General features: G+C 39.7%; 1 protein-coding gene across 1 annotated transcript in view; it reads left to right on the top strand.

Annotated features, from left to right (window-relative positions):
* The first annotated feature begins 1,168 nt into the window (after positions 1-1,168).
* IARS2 (isoleucyl-tRNA synthetase 2, mitochondrial) overlaps positions 1,169-22,916 on the top strand; it is a 66,596-nt gene continuing 44,848 nt past the window's right edge. Inside the window, exons 1-6 of the mRNA XM_047076553.1 lie at positions 1,169-1,536; positions 3,025-3,147; positions 21,158-21,317; positions 22,376-22,524; positions 22,607-22,656; positions 22,738-22,847. Coding sequence (XP_046932509.1) covers positions 1,270-1,536; positions 3,025-3,147; positions 21,158-21,317; positions 22,376-22,524; positions 22,607-22,656; positions 22,738-22,847 — 859 coding nt within the window. The 5' untranslated portion in view covers positions 1,169-1,269. The remainder of the gene's footprint in view (positions 1,537-3,024; positions 3,148-21,157; positions 21,318-22,375; positions 22,525-22,606; positions 22,657-22,737; positions 22,848-22,916) is intronic.

Genomic DNA, 22,916 nt, shown 5'->3' with positions numbered 1-22,916 from the left:
CCAAAAATAACCTTTCTTAAGCTTTTCTGATACCTTAGGACACATGTTGCTAACAGATGCACAGAATAAAGGGAGATAGAGCACAGATGCTCATACACACAGTTCAAAGGGTTAGCCGCTGTGTGTAGTTCCCAGGGCAGGAGCTTGGTCGGGGGCCACTCTGGTTGCTTGGGTGTATGCTTGCTGCAAAACAAATACTTCATGCTATTTTCACTTGTTTTCCTAAGAGCAAAAATCCTTTTCAGTTTTCTTTCGGTTAGTGAAAACAGGTACTAATGTAGCAGATGCATGCTATTACCCCCCCTTTGTGTGTGTGTGTGTGTGTGTGTGTGTGTGTGTGCGCGCGCGCGTGCGCGCGCAAAAGTGAAGTGACCTAACACAAACTTTACAAAAACGCGGTAGAATAGTGGGTTTCTGGGGCACCTGGGTGGCTCAGTCAGTTGAGCGTCCAACTTGGGCTCAGGTCATGATCTGATGGTTCGTGGGTTCTGGCCCAGTATCGGCTCTCTGCTGTCAGTGCAGAGCCTGCTCTGGATCCTCTGTCCCATTCTCTCTCTGCTCCTCCCCTGCTCGCTATCTCTCTTTCTCTCTAAAAAAATAAACATTAAGAAAAAAGTGGGTTTCTGTCGGAAACCAGAGCTGAAGTCCTACACACTACTATTCTGTAGGAGTGGGAGTGGGACATAACAGGCATAATAGAGGACCTGAAAGTAACATAATTAGGTTGGTTTATAATATTGGTCCCGAACTTTGCACTCAGCTAAGGAGGCGTTGCCCACTAAAGTAGCCATTAGCTCCCTATGGTTGTTGAGCGCTTGGCAAATCACTAGCCCAAGCTGAGATATGCTATATGTGTAAAATACATACCCAATTTTGAAGATTCAGTATGAAGATAAAGAATGTAATATCTTCTGGATAATTTTATATTAATTACATGTTGAGGTGATAATATCTTGGTTATACTGCGTTAAATAAAAAATATCTAAACAGGGCAGTGTGATTGAAATCTGAGCCCCTTCAGGCACGCCACACCTTGCCCCGCCCCTCAGAGTTAGCCCCGCCCCCCGCCGGGGTTGCCGCCAAGACCCGAGATGGCTTGATTCTCTCCGCCTCCGGGAGGGACCTGCTCCCGGCCTCTTCCGTGCCCCGCGCGCGTGCGCACTCCGGTAGAGCTCGTGGAGGTTCCCTGGGGTCCGTGTTTTCCAGACCCCGGGCGGGATCCTCCCGCGGAGGACCTGGCGCTCACGGGGAGGCCGGGGTTAGCCCGTCATGCGTTGGGGGCTGCACCCGCGCGGGCCGGGGGCGGCGGCTCTGGCCACGGCCCGAAATCTGTGGGTGCCGCCCCATCTTCGTTGTCACCCGGGATGGCGAGGGACGACGAGGAGGCTTTTGGTGCGGTCAGTCACCGGGGCCAGTAACCAGCTGCAGAACTCGAGTAATGGCAGATATCGGGACACAGTGCTGCTGCCGCAGACCAGCTTCCCCATGAAGCTGCTGGGCCGCCAGCAGCCCGACACGGAGCTGGAGATCCAGCAGGTGGGCAGGGAGGCCCGGGCCGGCCTGGGGGCGGAGGGGAGCTGGGCCCTCGCCGGCAGCCGCTCCGGGTGACCCACACACCCCGGCAGGTAGGGCTGCGGGTTCTAGACTCCTTTGGGCGGCGACGTTGTGACCGGACGAGTGGGTCTCCCAACAGGGTTTCTTGCTGGAAAACCTCTAGGTGAATCCCTCAATTGTAGCAGGTTCCAGAGCAGAATATTAAAGAGGGATGCTCGCATAGCAGCGCTGAATAGAAGTGCCATTTTTTAGGCAAAAACAAGTCGAATTTGGACACTTTTCCAGTGGTTTGTGAAAAGTAAATTAACATGGACACTTGTAAATAAAGTTTTCGATTATGTGGGAAAGTTGAAGCTTACTTTTGTGGTGTCGTTAGGCGCCTAGTTGGAACTCTGACTTGTTTGCAGAAGAGAGTAGCTGTACTTACTTCCTCAGAGTCCCCTTCCTAAGCTGTGCACCTTTCTCCTGTGTTAGACTGAGTTTTCTAAGAGAAAATTAACTTCTCAGTTTCTGTACTTCCAGAGTTTTAAAAATTCTCCGTATTTAGCATATATTGGTTAAGTAAATTTGCTTAGCCTAGATATTTTTATGGCAGTTATCAGACTTCTAGACTCATAAACCTGTTTTGGCCATCTACTTTTTTTTTTAAGTTTATTTATTTATTTTGAGAGAGAGAGAGTGAGTGAGCAGGATCAGGGGAGGTGCAGAGGGAGAGAGAGAATCCCAAGCAGGCTCAGCACTGTCAGCACAGAGCCCCATGTGGGGCTTGATCTCACAAACCATGAGATCATGACCTGAGCTGAGACCCCCAGGGGTCTGATGCTTAACCGACTGAGCCACCCAGCTGCCCTGCCATCCACTTTTTTAAAGTGTCTTATTCAATACTGTTGTTATGCCAGGAACTGTGACAATTTCACATGTTTTCTCGTGTAATTTTCACACCAGCTCTGTGAATTGGTTATTGTTAACATTTTTTCAAAAGAGGGAACACGGATGCCCATAAGGGCAAAATGACTGGGCCAAGGGTACACAGTAGGTGAGAGAAGGGGGGTAGGGCTGCAGTGAGTGTTACTGGGATTTTGACAGTAGCAGGTATTGAGGCCAAAGGAGAGCAAGGATAAGAGTGTGTGGGTGTGGGGGGATGGGTAGTGTACAGGCCCTTCAGCATGGCTGGACTGAGGAGTGAAGGGTGGAGAGTGCCGAGAGACTGGCCAGAATTTGGTGCTCCTAAACAGGGCCCTGTTTACAGTATAAAGAGCTCAGACCTCAATGTGAAGCCTATAGGGAAACTATTAAAAAGTTTTAAAAGATGAGGACTCAGATGTGCATTTTAGAAACTTCACCCTCAGGTTTTAGAGTTGAATACATTGGCATGGGATAAGAAATAAGCAAATGTTGGCTGTTACTTACGGTAAGATGCAGGAGTATGTATTTGGGTGATGTTCAGATATTATGGTTCTTTTTAAACAGAAATGTGGATTTTCAGAACTTTATTCATGGCAAAGAGAAAGAAAAGTAAAGACAGAATTTTGTCTTCATGATGGACCTCCTTATGCAAATGGTGACCCACATGTTGGACACGCTTTAAATAAGGTAATTGTAATTTAAGTTATGAGACCTGAGGGAAAAACCTTTATGTAAGTACACTTTACAAAGTGTATTTTGCTTTTATGACAAGTAAATTTGCGTTAATGCATAAAACTAAATTGTCTTTTTTTTTTTTTTGGTGAAAAACATGTTTTGTTTTGTTTTTTTAATTTTTTATTATATGAAATTTATTGTCAAATTAGTTTCCATAAAACTAAATTGTCTTAGTAGAAAGCAGCAATAGTTTTAGTGCTGTATGGAAAATAACATCCCTGGTATTTGCATTGAGCTTATTGTTATTTTAGATTAGCAGATATTTTATTCAGTAAATAAGTATTCAGCACCTACTATGTGCCAGGCATTTTTCTAGACTCAGGTAATAGCAGTGAACAAAATAAAGATGAATCTTGTCTTTACAGAGCTTATGCTCTAATGAAAAAGACATAATAACACAAAGAAGTAAAATATATAAATGTTAGATAGTTGCTGTAGACGGAATACTTGTTCTCCTCCCGCTATTCATATGTTGAAACCTAATAATCTCTAAGGTGATGGTACTTGGAGGTGGGGCCTTAGGGAGATGACTAAATCATGAGGGTAGAGCCCTTATCAGTGAGATTACAAAAAAAAAAACCTCAGAGAGCTTCCTTGTCTCTCTTAGCCCTGTGAGGGTACGGCAAAATGATATTGGTCTGTGAACCAGAAAGCAGCCCTCACCAGACTGAGTCTGCCTGCACCTTGATCATGTCCATTTTCTACTTGGACTGTTTATTTATCTTACTGCTGTGTTTTGAGAGTTCTTTATGTGTATAGCCTAGGTATTAAACCTTGTCAGATATGTGGTTTGCAACTATTTCTTCCAGTCTGTAGCTTGTCTTTTCAAGGTATATTGAAGAGTAAGTGTTCTTAATTTTTTCTAAGTAATCTCTACCCCGAATGTGGGGCTCAAACTCATGACCCCGGAGATCAAGAGTCACATGTTGTTCTGAATGAGCCAGCCAGGTGCCCCCTAGAAGTTATTAATGTTGATGAAGTTCAGTTTATCAGTTTTTCCTTTTATGAATCATGCTTGTAGTGTCATGTCTAAGAAATGTTTCCCAGGCCTTCCATCCTGAAGATTTTCTCCCATATTTTTTCTAAAACTTTTACATTTTACATTTAAGTCCATGATACATTTTGCATTAACTTTTATATAAGACATGAGACTTATACTGAGGGTTGTTTTTTTCCCTATTGATGTCTATCACCGTTTCTTGGCACTCTTTTCCCTAATGAGTTGCTTTTGTACCACTGTCAAAAAATCAGTTTGGCAAATGATTCTCCATTTTTAGATTCTCTATTTTGTTCCATTAATCTATGTGTCTGTCCTGGTAATACCACAGTTTTGGTGACTCTAGCTATAGAATAAGTCTTCAAATTGGGTAGTCTCTATGTTCCCATTTTACTGTTTTTCAAAATTGTGTTAATTTCAGCTCCTTTGCCTTTCCATATAGGTTTTAGGATAATTTTTTGACTGCAGTATCAGAGAAGGTAAGCTGAGTTTTGAGAGTACTAGCAGGTACTCAGGTCAATTGTGCGAGGTGGATAGTAAACAGTATGCAGTTTTTTGAGAGAACTAATTTTAACCCCCCTCCCCACCATTTTATTGAGGTGTAAGAGACGTGTAACATTGTATTAGTTTAAGGTGTACAACATAATGGTTTGATGTATGTATGTATTGCTGAATGAATACCACAGTTAGTTAACATGCATCTTGCCACACGGTTACAAATTTTTATTTTCTTGTGATGAGAACTTTTACCACTGACTGTCTTAGCAACTTTCAAATACACATTACAGTATTGTTAACTATAGTCACCATTCTGTACATTATATCCACAGAATTTATTAACCTTATAACTTGAAGTTTGTATATATTGACCACCTTCATTCATTTCCCCCCACCCAACCCCTGCCTCTGGCAACTATCAATCTTTTCTCTGTTTTATTTAAAAAAATGATTTAAAAAAGGAAAAATGATAAATTAGACTTCATCAAAATTAGAAACATTTTATGACTTCAGTTTTCTTAAGATTGCATATATAAGTGAGATCATCCGTATTTGTCTTTCTCTAACTTATTTCGCTTAGAATAATGCCCTCAAGGTCCATCCATGTTGCAAACAGCATGATTTCCTTCTTTTTCATGGCCAAATAGTATTCCATTATATATGTCCACCACAACTTCTTATCCATTCATCCATTGATGGGCACTTCGGTTGTTTCCATGTCTTGACTGTTGTAAACAATGCTACAGTGAACCCAGGCGAGTAGATCTCTCTTCCAGATAGTGATTTTGTTTCCTTTGGATATATACCCACTAAGTGGAATTGCTGGATCTTTTCTGGATCATGTGCCAGTTCTATTTGCAATGTATTGAGGAACCTCCATACTTGTTTCCATAGCAGCTGCACTAATTTACATTTGAACCATCAGTGCACAGGGGTTCCCATTTCCCCACACCCTCACCAACACTTGTTATCGTTTATCTTTTTGATAACAGCCATCCTAACAAGGCTGAAGTGATACCTCACTGTGGTTTTGATATTCCAGATGATTAGATACTTGCAGCGACTTTCAATGTACTTGTTTGTCATTTGTATCTCCTCTTTGGAAAAACGTTTGGGTCTTTTGTCCATTTTTAAATCAGATTTTTTTTCTTGTTGTTTTGATTGTTTTGCCTTTGATTTGCATGAGTTTCTTATATTTTGGATCTTAAACCCTTATCAGATAGATGATCCCCAAATAGTTTCTCCTATTCTTTAGGTTGGCTTTTCATTTTGTTGATTGTTTCTTTTTTGTTTGTTTGTTTTTGAAGTGAGGAATAAGCTTTTTAGTTTGGTGACAGTCGCATTTTTAAAAATTTTTGCATTTATTGTTTGTGTAACAAAAATCATTGCTAAGTAAAGGAGCTTTTTCATATGTTTTCTTCTAGTAGTTCATAGTTTCAGATCTTATAATTAAGTTCTTAATCCATTTCAGTTAAGTTTTGTGAGTGGTGTAAGATAGAGGCCCATTTTCATTCTTCTGCATGTGAATATACAATTTTCCCAGCACCATTTATCCCCATTGAGTTTTCTTGTTTCTCTTGTCAGATATTAATTGACAAGGATTTATTTCTAGGTTCTTAATTCTGTTCCATCGATCTAGGTTTTTGTTTTGTTTTTATGCCAATACCATACTGTTTTGATTACCATAGCTTTATAATATAGTTTGAAGTCAGGAAGTGTGATGCTTCCGGCTTTGTTCTTTCTCACATTTGCTTTGGCTATTTGGAGTGTTCTGTAATTTATTACAAATGTTAGGATTGTTTTTCCATTTCTGTAAAAACTTCACTGGAATTTTGACAGGGATTGCATTGAGTCTTTAGGTGGCTTTGGGTAGTATGAACATTTTATTGTTAAAATGTTTTCAGTGTATGTACAGATCTTTCAGCCCCTTGGTTAAATTTATTCGTTGTGGTTTTTATGACACTATTATAAATGGGATGGGATTGTTTTCCTTTTTTTGTTCTTTTTTTTTTTTAACAATTCATTGTTAGTGTATAGAAATATTACTCCTTTCTGTATGTTGATTTTGTGTCCTGAAACTTTAATGAATTTGTTTATTCTAATAGCTTCTGATTGAGTGTTTAGGATTTTCTGTGTATAAGATCATGTCATCTACAAACAGATAATTTTACTGCTTCCTTTGGCTTGGATGACGCCTTTTATTTCTTTTTCTTTTTTCTTTTTGCCTATTTTCTCTGGCAAGACCTTCAATACTACATTGAATAGGAGTGGTGAGAGAGGGCACCCTTGTATTATTTGTGATCTTAGAGGAAAAGCTTTCAACTTCTCACTGTTGAATATGATGGTATCTGTGGACTTATCATATATGGTCTTTATATGTTTTTTTTTTTAATGTTTTTATTTTTGAGAGAGAGAGAGAGAGCGAGCACACGTAAGCAGGGGAGGGGCGGAGAGAGAAGGAGACACAGAATCTAAAGTAGGCTCTGAGCTCTGAGCTGTCAGCACAGAGCCTGACATGGGGCTCGAACTCATGAGCTGCAAGATCATGACCTGAGCTGAAGTTGGACGCTTAACCAACTGAGCCGCCCAGGTGCCACTGGTCTTTATTATGTTGAGGTACGTTCCTTCTGTACCCACTTTTTCAAGAGTTTTTATCAGGCAAGGATGTTGAATTCTGTCACATGCTTTTTCTGCTTCTATTGAGATGATGCTATGATTTCTGTCTTTCCATCAATTAACTTATTGTATCATTTTTGGGTGTATGTTGATCTTTGAATCCCAGGGACAAATCTCATTTGCTCATGGTGTATCATCCTTTTAAAGTACTGTTAAATTTGGTTTGATAGCATTTTGTTGAGAACTTTTGCATCTATATTCATCAGGGATTTTGAACTATAGTTTTTTATAGTGCCCTTATCTGACATTGGTATCATGGTAATGCTGGCCTCATTTTTTTGGATGAGTTTGAAAAGGTTTGGCCTTCATTCTTCTATAAATATTTGGTAGAATTCACAAGTGGAGCCATATGGTCTTGGGCTTTTCTTTGTTGGGAGGTTTTTAGTTACTGATTCCATCTCCTTACTTGTTACTGGTCTCTTCAGATTTTCTATTTTTTCATGATTCAGCCCTGGTTGGCTGGATATTCCTAGGAATGTACCCATTTCTTCTGGGGTATTCAATTTCTTGGCATATAATTGTTAATAGTAGTCTCTTAACGGTTCTTTGTCTTTTTCATGTATGAGTTGTAATATCTCCTTTTTCATTTATAATTTTACTTATTTGAGTTCTTTCTCTTCTCAGTAAGTCTCGCTAACAACTTGTCAATTTTGTTTATCTTTTCAAAAAAAAAAACCCCACACTAAGTTTTGTTGATCTTTCCTGTTGTTTTCCTGTTTTCTATTTCATTTATTTCTGTTCTGATCTTTGTCATTTTACTTCCTTCTGCTAATTTTGGGCTTAAGTTCTTTTCTACTTCCTTGAGCTATGAAGTTGAGTAGTCTGGGATCTTTCTTGCCTTTTTATTTTTAAAAAAAAATTTTTTTAATGTTTATTTTTGAGAGAGTGAGAACAGAGCATGAGCAGGGGAGGGGCAGAGAGAGAGGGAGACACAGAATCCAAAGCAGGCTCTAGGCTCTGTGCTGTCCGCACAGAGCCTGACATGGGGCTTAAACCCACGAATGCGAGATGATGACCTGAGCTGAAGTCAGATGCTTAACTGAGCCACCCAGGCGCCCCTCTTGCTTTTTTTTTTTTTTGAGTTTATTTATTTTGAGGTGGGGAGGAGCAGAGAGAGGGAAAAAGAGAATCCCAAGCAGCCTCCGTGCTGTCAGCGTAGAGCCAGATGTAGGGCTCAAACTAATGAACCGGGAGATCGTGACCTGGGCCGAAATGAAGAGTTGGACACTTAACCAGCTGAGCCACCCATGTCCCCCTCTTTCTTGCTTTTTAAGGTAAGCAGTTATTGCTATAAACTTTCCTCTAAGAACTGCTTTTGCTCCATTCCCTAAGGTTTGTTTGGTATGTTGTGTTTCCATATTTGTTTGCTTCAATATATTTTTGACTTCTTTTTTTTTTTTTTTTAATATTTATTTATTTTTGAGACAGGGAGAGACAGCATGAACGGGGGAGGGTCAGAGAGAGAGGGAGACACAGAATCTGAAACAGGCTCCAGGCTCTGAGCTGTCAGCACAGAGCCTGACGCGGGGCTCGAACTCACGGACTGCGAGATCGTGACCTGGGCCAAAGTCAGATGCTTAACTGACTGCACCACCCAGGCGCCAATGGGGCAAATTCTTATTAGAGACAGAGGACCATGGATTCTGCCAGTAGGAACCGTTTTTATAATGTTGACTTCCCCCTAGTAAAGCCCTTGGTATGCCGTTTAACACTGGGCCCTGGGAAGGCAGTGTGGCCGCTGGGACCAGAGGTCAGGAGATCGGGATTTGATTTCCAGCATTCCATTAACCATACCCTCACCCACGGCCTTGGGCCACTCACGTCCTGTCCCTGTTCCCCCGTTTTGCACCGGGACTTATGTGAGCATTAAGGCCCACTGGGGACCAATCCCTTTTTCAGTGCGGTGCCTGGTTTGGTGTGGTTGCTGGTCAAATGGGATTTTTAAAAAAAATTTTTTTTTTAACGTTTATTTTTGAGACAGAGAGAAACAGAGCATGAACGGGGTAGGGGCAGAGAGAGAGGGAGACACAGAATCCGAAGCAGGTTCCAGGCTCTGAGCTGTCAGCACAGAGCCTGACGCGGGGCTCGAACTCACGGACTGCGAGATCGTGACCTGAGCTGAAGTCGGATGCTTAACCGACTCAGCCACCCAGGCACCCCTTAATTTCTTATTTGACCCATTGGTTTTTCAGAAATGTGTTGATTATTTTCCACATATTTGTGAATTTTCCAGTTTTTTCCTATTATTGATTTCTAACTTTATACCATTTTGGTATGAGAAGATACTTGATGGGATCTTAATCTTTCCACATTGTTAAGGCTTGTTTTATAGCCTAATATATGGTCCATCCTGGATGGTGCTCTGGTGCTCTTCTGCTGCTATTGGATGGAATGTTCAGTGTTTATCTGTTAGGTCCATTTGATTTAAAGTGTAGTTCAAGTCCAATGTGTCTTTACTGATGTTCTGTCTGTATGACTTGACCTATTCATTGTTGAAAATGGGGTATTGAAGTCCTCTACTATTGTGTTCTTGTCTTTTTTTTTCCCCCCAGATCTGTTAGTAGTTAGTTAATGTATTCAGGTGCTCTGATGTTGGATGCATAAGTTTTTAAGACTGTCATATCCTCCTGGTGAATTGACTCCTTTATCATTATGATGACCACATCTCGTTAACAGTTTTTGGCTTAAAATCTGTTTTGTCTAATATTTCTCTTTGGGTTTCCATTTTTGTGGAATCTTTTTCCGTCCCTTCACCTAATCCCTACATGTGTCCTTACAGCTTACACGTGAGTCTCTTATAGGGAGCACAGTTGGGTTTTGTTTTCTCATCCATTCAGCCACCCCACATCTATTGATGGGTGATGTAATCCATGTACATTTAAAGCAATCATCGATAGGCAAGGACTTATCCCAATATACTGTTTTCTGTTTGTTCCTCTCGGTCTGCCTTTGTGAATTGATGATTTTTTTCATAGTGGTATGCTTTGATTTGCTTCTCTTTTTCTTTTATACATTTCCTGAAGGTTTTTACTTTGTGGTTACCATGAGGCTTACATAAAATATAACAGTCCTCTAAGCTGATAGCAGCTTAACCTCAGTCACATGCAAAAACTCTATCCTTTTACCGCCTCTAACACATTTTATGTTTTTGATGTCATAATTTACATCTTTTTATACAGTGTATATACTAGCCAGTTATTGTTGCTGTAGTTACCTTTTTTTTTTTTAAACTGGAAGCAAATTCAATGTCCACCAATAAGTTTATTTACTTATTTTGAGAGAGAGGGAAAGAGAGACCACGTGTGTGTGAAGTGGAGAGGGGCAGAGAAAAGGAGAGACAGAATCCCAAGCAGGCTCTGTGCCATCAGTACAGAGCCCAATGCGGGCCTCACATTCACAAACCGTGAGATCATGACCCGAGCCGAGATCAGGAGTCAGACGCTTTAACTGACTGAGCCAGCTGCGCTCCCCACTGTAGTTATCTTCAATTCTTCTGTCCTTTGGTCTTTATATTAGAGTTACACCATAAACGCACCAACATATTACACTATTGGGGTATGTTGAATCTGACTATAGACTCACCTTGATTATTTCCTTGTGCTCTCTGGTAGTAAATCGCATCCTTTTATTGCAGCTTGAAGAGCTCCTTTCAGAATTTCTGAAATTTTGACTTATATGGCAGGTCTAGTGGTGGTGACTTTGTCTGGGAGGGTCTCTCTCTTTCATTTCTCAAGGACAGCTCTGCTGGATCAAGTGTTCTTGGCTGGAAGTTTATTTACAGCATTTTGAATGTGTCATTCCACTCTGTCTGGGTGTGCAAGGGTTCTATAGAGAAATCTGATAGCCTCGTGGGAGGGTGTGGGGGAATTAAAATTGACAAGCTTTTTTCCTTTGCAGCTCTCAAGGTTCTTGCTTTGTCTTTGATTTTTGACAGTTCTATTATAATGTGTCTTTCAGAAATCTCTTTGGGTCGCGTTTGTTTGGGAATGTATGAGCTTAGTGAACTTGGATGTCCATGTATCTCCCCAGATTTAGGAAATTCTCAGCTATAGTTTCTTTGAGTTTTCTGACTCTTTTCCCCCTCTCTTTTCCTTCTGGGATTCTCATAAAACATATATTTTTTTAAAAGTAGTTTCAGACTAGTTCTGTAGGCTTTCTTTATTGCTTTTCATTCTTGTATCTTTTGTACCTTTGACTGGATAATTTCAAATGATCTGTCTTTGATTTCACTGATTCTTTTCTTTTGATGGGTTGTGTGGGCTGTTGAAGCTCTCCACTGAATTCTTCAGTTTAGTCACTGTATTCTCCAGCCCCAAATGTATTGTTGGTTCATCATTGTTTTTTATCTTTGGATTGAACTTTTAATTTTACTCTCGTATTATTTTTCCGATTTTGTTAAATTGTATATGTCTGATCTCTTGTTGCTCTTGGAGCATCTTTAGGACAGTTATTTTGAAATGTTTGTCAGGCATTTTATGGATCTTAATTTCTGTGTGTGTGTGTGTGTGTGTGTGTGTGTGTGTGTGTGTGTGTGTTTTATTAGAAGTTTACTTTGTTCCTTTGGCAGTATCGTGTTTCTTTGATTCTTCATGATTCCTGCAGCCTTGTGTAGATGACTATGCATTTGAAGAAGCAGTCACCTCTTCGAGACTTTATGGAAAGAACTCACATATAGATGGGGGCATGCTGGAGTGTGCTGTGGTGCAGGGTGTAACTGGGATTGCTGCATCTAGGATTTTCGATTGACTTTTTTTCCTCCCCCTGGCAATTCTAGGTTAGGGATGGGGCTGGTGTAGTATCTTGTCCGCTCAGGCAGTTGGGAGCACGACATCAACAATGGTGTGATCGTTGATGAGATCTGTGAATGGTCCACCGTGGGCGTATGGGCTGCTGGGGTCCTCAGCAGTGCCTTCAGGTCCAATGGCTAAGGACCAGGGCAGGTGGTGGTGGTGGCCTGATGCCTGGCCGTGGGAGCCAATGTGGTGTTAGGGGCCAGCTGCAGACACAGGTAGTGGGGAGGGTCAGAGCCAGGAGCAGTGTCCGGGGCCACCGTTGGTCAGATAGTCAGCTCAGGGACCCTGGCTGTTGGTTTGTACTCCTGTGACTGCTGTGGCTAGCCACAGCCTATGCACGGTAATGGAGGGTGGTCATGGACGCTGGGGCTGGTGGCGTGCAGGTCAGTGAAATGAATCAGGGCCAAGCCAGACCCATAAGCCATTGTGGGGGCCTTGGCTGTCAGCATGCATTTGTGTGACTACGGGAGCTAGCTGCAGGCCCTCAAAGCCGTGCGGGCCAGTGACGGGAGTCAGGGTTGGCTCCGTGCCCGCGGGCCAGCAGCTGCGGGATCCCTGATTGTCGGCACGTAGTTGTACAGCTGCAGAGGTTAGCCTCGTGCATGTGCACAGCAGTGGATGCTGGCGATGAGAAATATTTATGTGTCTTGCAGGGATTTTTTTTGTTAGAAACTGGGCATTTTAGATAATATATTGTAATAAATCTTAATAATTACCTCTTGGACACCTTCCCCCCTCATGGCTTTTTATTATGACTTTCTTGTTTATATGTGTAGCGACTGCATGGATTTTGGTTTTTTGTTTCTTTGGGTTTTTTTTGAGGTCTCTTTCCACCCTCTCCTATTTTTCTTCAGCATCAAGCCTCTGATGTTGCTTCTCAGGGAGGCACAGCTTTGGGTGTGCTCAGTCACCCTGGGTTGGCTGTGGTTTTGGCAGGATGCCCATCCTCTTTCCCTGACAAAACCCATCTATTTTACTCAGACGATTTCCTACTGTTTTCTCTCTTATTTTCAAAAGTGCCCTGGGGCATAATCTGTTCTGTAGACTAATCCATCAAATTTGGGGGATCCTTCGAAGTATTAGGCCCTGGAGTCAGTGTTTGACATTTGTTCTCATCCCGGGAGGGTCCCGCCCAGCTGTGTCTTCTGGTTTTCTCCTGCAAACTAGCCGACCTAGATTTTAGCCCGTGTCATCTTGAATCTATGAACCTTCTTCCAACTGCCTTTCCCCACTGCCTCCGCTGGTTTCGACAGCCTCCTTAGGCCTGGATTTCTCTGTGCTCTGTTGCTGGGAAGAGAGTAAGAGCCATTTTTTTACTGCTTGTTCCTCTCCTCACGGACAATCTCCCGGCCAGGGCTCTGGAGCCAAGAGTGGGGACAACTGTATACTCTTCTGTGAGAGACACCCCCGTTTTAGGAGCTGAGCACTCGTGGGAGAGTCAGTAGTCTGCGATCTTGACCTGCCTTTCCTGTTGTAGAACCACCATCTTATGAGCCTAGACAAGTGGGATTGGAGCCCCAGTCTTCCCAGCGGACTTTCACCTAGAGTAGAGCGTGTTCCCTGAGTGGGGGCCAAGTAGAGGGAGGGAGGCCCATCTCTCGACTGCCCTTGCCTGGAACTGAGAGCCTCAGCTGCAGGGAGCTGGGGCAGGGTCAGAAGTGCTGACAGAAATGCTTGCCCTCTCTGGGGAAGACCTCCCTGCAGCCCGGGAGCTGGGGGGGACTGGAGAGGGAGCCCTGTGTTGTTGGCAGCAGTAGACCAGAGTGGATTCTCTGCTGTGCTGAGCTGGCAGGCTGGAGGGAGGGAAGGGTCTTGGTTCAGATGCCACGGACTCTCACTTTTCTTACCAAATTTTTACAGAATTTTTTCTCGTATAGATGTTGCTTCATCTGTTGCATACCTGTAGGGCCATTTCCAGGAGCTTTAAAGGTTGGGTTTTAAAATTACTCCCCCAGATTCAGTGCCAAGTGTGTCCCTGTGGTTCTTTGCATTGTCATACCCGAGGTCAAACTCTGTTTCACTGAATTTTCTCTCTTGTTTTTCTGTTTTTAATTTCACTAATTTCTGCCTTTTATCATTGTCTTGCTTCTGCTTGCTCTGGGTTCCTTTGTTCTGTTTGTAGTTTCTTGAGGTGAGAGTTTACATGATTGATTGGACTTTTCCTCTTTTTCTAACACATGTATTTTATTGCTGTAAATTTCTGTCAGTACTTCTGTAGCTTGTGTTCTGCAAATTTTAACATGTACTTAGTTTACATTTTTATTCAATTCATTGTGCTTTGCGATTTCTCTTGAGAATTCTTCTTTGGTCCATGGACTATTTGGTATGCCTTTCCATCCCTTTACCCTCCTGTATTTGTAACTTGTTTTACACATCCCTCACGTTTCAGTCCCCACAAGACAGTGTTTGATAGTTATTCTTTCGACTGTGAAACATTGGTTAGAATATTTGAGTAAATAGAATACTGAGTAAATAGAAAGTGTATATTTACCCATATTTTGTTTATTATGTTCTTTCTTCCTTCTTGATGTTTACATGTTCCCTCTTTATTGTTTTCTCTCTGTTTATAGAGAATTTCCTTTAGCCTTTCCTTAGGGTAGGTCTGCTGGTCGACAGTCATCTTTGCTTTCCCTTATCTGATAATGGCTTGATTTCCCTTTTGTCCTTCAAGTATATTTTTGCTGGGTCTACGATTTCAGATAGACTTTTTTCCCCCTAGCACTTGAAAAACTTCCTTCTGATCTTCATATTTTCTGATGAAAATTCTCTTGTAATTCAAATTATATTTTGCATATAAGTAAGGTGTCCCCTTTTCTCTTTTTTAAAAAGTTTTATTTATTTAAATAATCTCTACACTTCCCGTGGGGCCTGAACTCACGGCCCTGGCATCAAGAATCGCATGCTCTTCCAGCAGAGCCAGCCAGGTGCCCCTGCTCTCTGACTTCCTATAAGACATTTTCATTTTCTTTCTTTTCTTTTTTTTAAAGACATTTTCATTTTCAAAAGTTTAATGATATGATGACTCTCGGTGTGGATTTCTTTGGATTTTTCATGTTGGACATCATTTAGTTTCTTGAATTCGTAGGTTTATGTCTCTGACCAACGTGTGGAGTTTCTGGCCATTATTTTTGCATGTAGTTTTCCATTTCTGGCTGAAAAAGTCTCCTTTCAGGACAGAGTGACACCTGTGTTAGGTCTTTTGTGATAGTCCCACAGTTCCCTGGTTTTCATGTTTTTCCCTGCCTTTTTTTTCTACCCTGCTTTTTAGAGGGAGTAGTTTATCATTCAGTCGTGGTTTAGCGGTTCCTGTCTCTGTCCTCTCCGTTCTGCAGTCAAGCCCATCTGCTGAACTTTTTATTTCAGTTACTGCTTTACTTTTGATGTTATTGTCACTTGAGTTATTTTTCACTTTTAAAATTTACATTTGATATACTAAGTTATATCTCAATTTAAAAAATACCGTTTACTTTATCTCTACACGTTCTTTGAGGCTTTTTATTTTTTCATATTTTTCATGTTGTGTTTACAGTTGTTTGCTTAAGCATTTTTATCATGGTTCCTTTAAAATCTTTTTCAGGTTGTTCTAACATCTCTGTCATCTCAGTGTTGTCTGCTGACTGTCTTTTTTCTTTCAGTGGCAGATGTTTAGTGTTGGTATGATGAGTGAATTTTTATTGAAACCTTGACATTTTGTGTATTTTGAGAGCCTGGATCTTATTTAAACATTCTGTTTTAGCAGCTTTCGCTCACTGACACCTCTCCCGCAGAGGAAGGGGGTCACTGTCTGGCTACTCCAAGGAGGGGACGGAAGTCCAGATTCCCCACTCAGCCTCTTTTAACACGAAGGCGGGGTGCTCCTTCTTACTGCCCCGCCAGGTAGAAGTTGTGCTTCCCCCAAACCTCGGCTGTCACTGCTGGCCAGAAAGTGCTAGCTCCCCGCATGGCCACTACTGATACCAGGGGAGGAAGAGGTGGCCTTGTTACCACTGGGCAGCGGTGAACATCCCCACTCTGCACGAAGCCTCCTTCGAGCACCCCCGTGGGAGACAGGTAGGGGTGCCTCATTGGTGCTGGGTGGGAATGAAGTCCAGGCTCCCTACATGGTCTCCACTGCCGCTGCAGACCGGGGTCTCATTACTGCCCAGCAGAGGTGTGGGTCCTACTCGCTACTTGATTTTCTCTGACACCATCCTGACAGGGGAGGAGGGCTTAGGGTGCCTCGTGACAAATTTGCAAAGGTGGAAATCTAGGCTTTTTACTCAGCTTTTGCTTGAAGGAGTATAATTGAGGCCACAGATTTTTTTGTGGTGCTTGACTGGAGAAGAGCAGTTAGGCTGTCCCTTTCCTGGTGCTTTGGCTAGAGACAGAGGGGAAAAAAGGTTTCGATGGGTTTTCTTCTGTAGCCTTTGGCATTTCCAGATTGCTGGCCTCTTGTGTCCACGTCTAGAATCTATGAGGCAAATCAAAACCCTGGAAACTCACCACTGTGTCCATTCTTGGTCTTAAGGTCCTTAGTGCCTTCCCTTTACCTTTCTGTTTGTGTTATATATAATGTCCAGTGTTTTAAATTTTTATTTACTGGGAAGAATTTACTCCATCTTTTAAGAAGTGGGAGGTACATTTTGAAAATTTTTAAAAGTTAATTGTTTTCTTTGGTTATAAATGTGGATTTGGCAAATACAAAAAAGTTGAAAAAAGAAAGTTAAAATTATCATAATCCTATCAAACAAATGTAAATGCCCTTAACATTTTTTGAGGTATTTCCTTAGTTTTAATATTTAAAAAAACAGTTAATGATAATATTTTTATGAATAGATTTTGTCTTGCCTTTTTTTCCTGATATTTTTGACATAAATGTATTTTGAAATTGTTATAATATCCTATATAGGTGTTTTCATGACTGTATAACATTACGATATAATGAATATTTTTATACCTACAACTTTCTTAAGAATTTAGATTGTTTCCTTGAGTTAGTTTAATAGACAGGAATTTCTGGATACCTACTGGTAAATTACTTTTCAATAGATTATATCACTTTTTATATTACAGGCGACTTAGGAAACTTGCCTTATTGTACTCCACTGACACTGAATTTTATTGCCAATTTGAGTATGTATTACTGATTAGAAAGACAAATGTAATCTCTAAATATTTTAATTTGTCTCTTGTATACGTTTGGATTTTCATGTTGATTTATTATTAATGTTATTATTACTATAATCCATTTGTAATTTCTTTAGGTTGATGTCAAGAGGTAGGGATGACCTAAATTGATTTATTTTCCAGACAGGAAATCAGTTATGTACCTAATCAGAAATGTATCTGGTACATTTATGTCCTTGCCATGTTTCTGTGGTCCCTCTTAAATCATACAAATTAGATATATTTTGGGGCTATCTATGTTCTGATTATTGAGCCATCTATCGTTATGGCACTTTGGTTGGTTGAAATTTTGTTAGAAAAAGTGACTATGCTATATGTAAAAGGAAAACGTTAACCGTCTTGTGTTAATGCTGTATTACACTGGTAGCCCATACTGAGTGTCCTTAATGGGACTTGATTAAATAAATCTTGGTAATGAAGTATATGGAATCTTAAAAGGAATCAGGTAGATATTTCTGTACTGACATGAGAGATGTACAAATATTATTAAGTGAAGGAAGTAAAACAAGTTTTAAAAGTGTTACATTAGAATCTAATTTTGCACACACACACACAAAATTTAAACCTAATATTTGTTATTTCTGTAGCATTTTTTTTTAAGTAGGCTCCATGCCCAACGTGAGGCTCGAACTCATGACCTTGAGATTGAGTTGTGTGCTCTACTAACTGAGCTAGCCAGTCACCCCCCATTTAAATTTTTTTTAAAACAGGAATCTGTATTACTCTTTTTTTTTTTGAAAGAACTTGTATTACTCTTATAATCACAAACAGCAAAGAAAATATTTTTTAAAAATTTTAATGTACTTAATGGCTAAAAAGTAACGCTGGAAAGTCAATGTGTTTGAATAGTCAAACTTTTAAAAAAGGTCAAAGAACACATTGCTCTCCCAGATAGGAATATAGTGCAGCATTATCTGGTTATCAGTATCTGGTTATCAATAAAATAGGTGTCTGGACTAGTCTTGTCTATTTTAATATAGTCTTGTTATTTATCACGCAGAAGCTTCAAGAGGTGTTATCTTTGTTTTAAAGTTACTCCTTTTAGGTTGTTTTCTCTGTTTCAAATATTTAAAAATTTGTCCATTTATTATTTATCCATTTGTCTTGTGGAACTTGCTGCTGCATATGCTCAAAGAATTAAGACACTTTAATTTAAGAAAGATAGTCTAATCTCCTGTTTTTAGTATCCCCAGTAAGATCATAAGTTGTAATAACAAAAATACAAAACAAAACTCTGTTGTTCCCCATTGTTTGGGTTCTTAGGGATAGAAAGACAACTCTTGACGGGATTAAGCAAAAAAGAGAATTTGTTAGGTATTTTAATTGTAGAGTTCAGAGATAGTTCTAGCTCCTTTCATGGCCGGACCCAGGGACTCAGATACTATCAGAGTTGGTTTCTGTGTTTCACTCTTAAGCATGGTATCCCCCTTTGGTGCTCCCCATACCCCCATTTCCACCCCACACATTTCCCAGCATTTATAGGCTTACATTCTTCTATCTTCTCTTCCCCAGTAATTCTTACAAAAGTCCTGGAATTGAATCTCCTTGTCCTGATTTGAGGCACAGGTCTATCCCTGAATCAGTCATTTTGGAGGTGGGGATAGAATATGTTGAAGGCCACAATGGATTATGTGTTCACCCTTGGGGCTGGAATAGAGGCGAGTGAGCTCCACACGGATTGAGGGTAGAGAAGGAGTTATTCTCTAAAAACCTGAGGCACCATGCAAATCCACCTCTTATGTGCATAGTTGGAGGTTCCGTCAAAGACCTGGAGGAGGAACAGTTCCTGCTTTTGCTCAGACATACCCTGTGTAGTCTTGCTGGCTTTCTCGCCATGGAATGCACTTCCCAGATACTCAAATGACTCACTTTCTCATTTTCTTCATGTCTCTGTGCAGATGCCATCTCATCAGGTTTTACTGACCTTCCTTTAAAATAGTACCCCCACCCCCACCTCCCCCACCTCACATACTGTTTTCTGACCTTTACCTTGCTTTTTTCTTAATATGAGTGTATTTATTTTCTGTCTTCCTTCGTGGGAAGGACCCTGTTTGTTATCCTACTCTAGGTTCCCAGAACAGTTCTTAGCACATAGTAGGCATTCAAAACTTTGTTTATTAAATAAAGGAATAGGTGAATATTATGAAAGGAAAATGAAAAACAAAAGGAAAAATGAGGACAGGGTTATCATGAGCAAAAGGGTCCGAAGGTTCTTAAACATAATGGAGGAACTTGTTTGGAGAGGAGCGTAATCTGATACTGAGGAACTAGTAAAACATTCTTACTGTGTCCCTGCTGTTCCTTTTACCACAGGCTTCACATAGACCTTTCCTTAATAGGGACATTCTTAATTTGTAGCCCAAATGATTCTATTGTGTTAATATGATCAAAAACAGCACTGTTCATTAGAAATGATGCAAGCTACAATGTAAGCTCTATAGGTAAGTTAAAACTTTTTAGTAGCCCCGTAAAAAAGAAGTCAGAAGAAACAGATGAACCTTCTTTTAATATTATATTTAGGTCAACATATCTAAGGTATCTTTTGACATACAGCCTCTCTAAAACTTGTTTTGAGATATTTCACATTCTTTTTTTGTACTATTTGAAATCTGATATATATTTTATATTTACAGTACATCTCAATTTGGACTAGCAATGTTTTCAATTGCTCAGTAGCCACTGGTGGCTAGTGACTACTATATAAGACATTACAGTCTAGAGCATATGTGCATGCATTCAACCAATATTTCTTCAACCAATATTTGTAGAATGGTGCCAGACGCCATTCTAAATGCTGGGAGTTTACTGGTGAAGAAGACAGATGGGGTTTTAAGGAGTTTATATTTTACTGGGAAGGGACAGATAATCAAAATAATTTCAAAAACGAATAAGTGGGAAGGGGGTTATTTATATATTGGTTGATTTAAATAATATACCTACTGTAAAGTACACAAATCTTAAGTGCATGTGATTAGATGACTTTTTATGTCCGGTGATAACCACCCAGATCACAGGTCTTCCTCTTGCCCCTAGGTAAGAAGTTTGAGAGTTAGAGTTTTAAGTGGGGGAAGGTGTGGGAGGAATGTGTAATATCTTTTCTAATTTTGATAAATGTGGAAAGGAGGAAGTAATTTTCTGGACGACTGCATTATTTCCTTTTGGGAAGAAGGAAATTGAGTTTGGAGCCAAATCTATCCTTTGCCTTTGATCTTCCATTTTGTAATGGTAATACATGTTTTAAAAGGCTGCCCTCTAGTATCTAAAATGAACTAAGAAGAGAATTCAGTTATAGAACTATACCTAGTGAAGGTCTAGTGTTTTAATAAGGGTTCTGTCAATGAAAGAAAGTTAACTGTGATATTCCATACTCTGGGTGCATTATAAATTCTGCATTGATATTCTAAGCTGAATATAAATGATACTGGATTTTTCATGTTAATGTTTTTAGTATGAGTAAAGGAAATTTATAATTGACTTACTTTTACCCTCTGGTTTTTAAGAAGTCAAAATTGTTTCTTAAGAAGGTGGTATAGCCTGCTTTTCTGCATATTCCAACTTGACAAACAAATTAATAATTCTGGGCATAATGTTTTTCACTTTGAAACCTTTTATGTGATTTGTTTTCTGGAGTTAATGGCACTTTTAAACTTCAAATATCTGTTACTTTTGTGTTTATGTAGAACTTGAGTTAACAGATTTAATAGGCTATTTTGTTTATGTAAATCTTTTTAAAATTGGGCTTTCCCAGTGTTTTACAATGACACTAAAGTAATGTAATGGTAAGCCACGTGTGCTTTATGTGTGAATGATGATTATCATTTTATCTTTGCAGATTTTGAAGGATATAGCCAATCGATACCATATGATGAGAGGTTCCAAAATACATTTTGTGCCAGGCTGGGATTGTCATGGGTTACCCATTGAAATAAAAGTATTGTCAGAACTTGGTGGAAAAGCTCAGAATCTTTCAGCTGTAGAAATTAGAGAAAAAGGTAAATAGTCCCTATTTCTTTTTTAAAATGGTTATTCATAAACACTGGTCCCTAGGAAAAGTCAGGACTTAATCAAAGAGACTTTCTGTTGTTTTTTGGTTTTGGTTTTTTTGGTTATAATGGTATCTATTAGAAACCAGTTTTTGTTACAGAAAATTCAGATCTCGTTTAAGTGACTTTTGTGAGAACTTACGTTCAGAGACTGAGGAAAGGTTTGTGAGCATGTCCACGTACATTTTTCAATTTTTTGATGTTCATATTTTGTGAAATTATTGTGCTCAGTGTTTTTATTTACTTTCCTAGCTGGAGTTTGTTGACCTATTTCAGGTGCTAGACTAAAAGTCAGTTCTAAAATGCGTATATATTTTTTAAATTAATCTCTTATTTGATCCTTTAGTAGCTGGGTGAGGGAGGAATCTTCTGTTCTTAAATTATCATATATTTAGATATGATTGTGAAGATTTTTGACATCACTGTGAAACATCTTCGTGTTAATGGCCTAAACTAGATGTACTGATTACTTTTTCTGTGTATAATGAAATAAAAATTACTCTTACCTTTTCCCAAATTAAGAAATACGAAAAATAATTTTTCCAGTTTATTTTTTCTAAATGTAAAGTTCATTGTATAAAGTCTGAAGAATAGTTTTGAAATTCTAATTAATTCTAGAATTTGTTTTAGTTATCTTCTGGACACCTTTAACTTTCAAAATAATTTCCCTATTATATACATTTTGTAATGTATACTATGTACAGTACCTGCTTTTAGAGACCTACATACTAAACCATCTTCAAGAGTTTGAATTTACTGGGGCTCCTGGGTGGCTCAGTTGGTTGAGCATCCAACTCTTGGTTCTGGCTCAGGTCATGATCTCACGGTCGTGAGTTTGAACCCCACATCATGTTTTGCACTGGAAGCCCTTCCCCGGCTTGTTCACTCGCTCACTCGCTCACTCTCTCTCTCTCAAAAAAAATAAACATTAAAAAAAAAGAGTTTGAATTTATTGGTTTTCAGATGCTTTTTTTTTTTTTTTTGTCTTTCTTAAATTTGTTTTTTAGCTAGATCATTTGCTGAAGCAGCAATTGAGAAACAGAGATCAGCATTTATTCGTTGGGGAATAATGGCGGATTGGAATAATTGCTACTATACATTTGATGGAAAATATGAGGCCAAACAGTTGAGACTTTTCTACCAAATGTATGAGAAGGTAATGAAGTATTTTTTTTCTTTGAGTATGTTAAATTATGTGTTACAAAATTCCAGCTTTCATATGTATTTGTCTTTCATAGGGCTTGATTTATCGATCTTACAAACCTGTGTTTTGGTCTCCTTCATCAAGGTATGTATGTGTTTTTGGTAGTGAAAGTGGAGAATTTTGTGAGGCCTTCAAATATTTATATGTAATATTCTTAAACCTTAGGACTGCATTGGCTGAAGCAGAACTTGAGTATAATCCTGAACATGTCAGTCGCTCAATATATGTAAAATTCCCTCTCTTGAAACCTTCTCCCAAGTTGGTATCTCTCATAGGTAAGATTTATTCATTGCTTGAAATGTATTCAAGTTACAGAAGTGTAACATTTGGTAGCATATTTAAAA

This window comes from Lynx rufus, unplaced genomic scaffold (assembly GCF_022079265.1).
Source record: "Lynx rufus isolate CCGP_SWC_20201006 ecotype Redwood Valley unplaced genomic scaffold, mLynRuf1.p SCAF_15, whole genome shotgun sequence".
Taxonomy (NCBI): Eukaryota; Metazoa; Chordata; class Mammalia; order Carnivora; family Felidae; genus Lynx; species Lynx rufus.
This window is presented reverse-complemented; position numbering and strand designations above follow the sequence as displayed.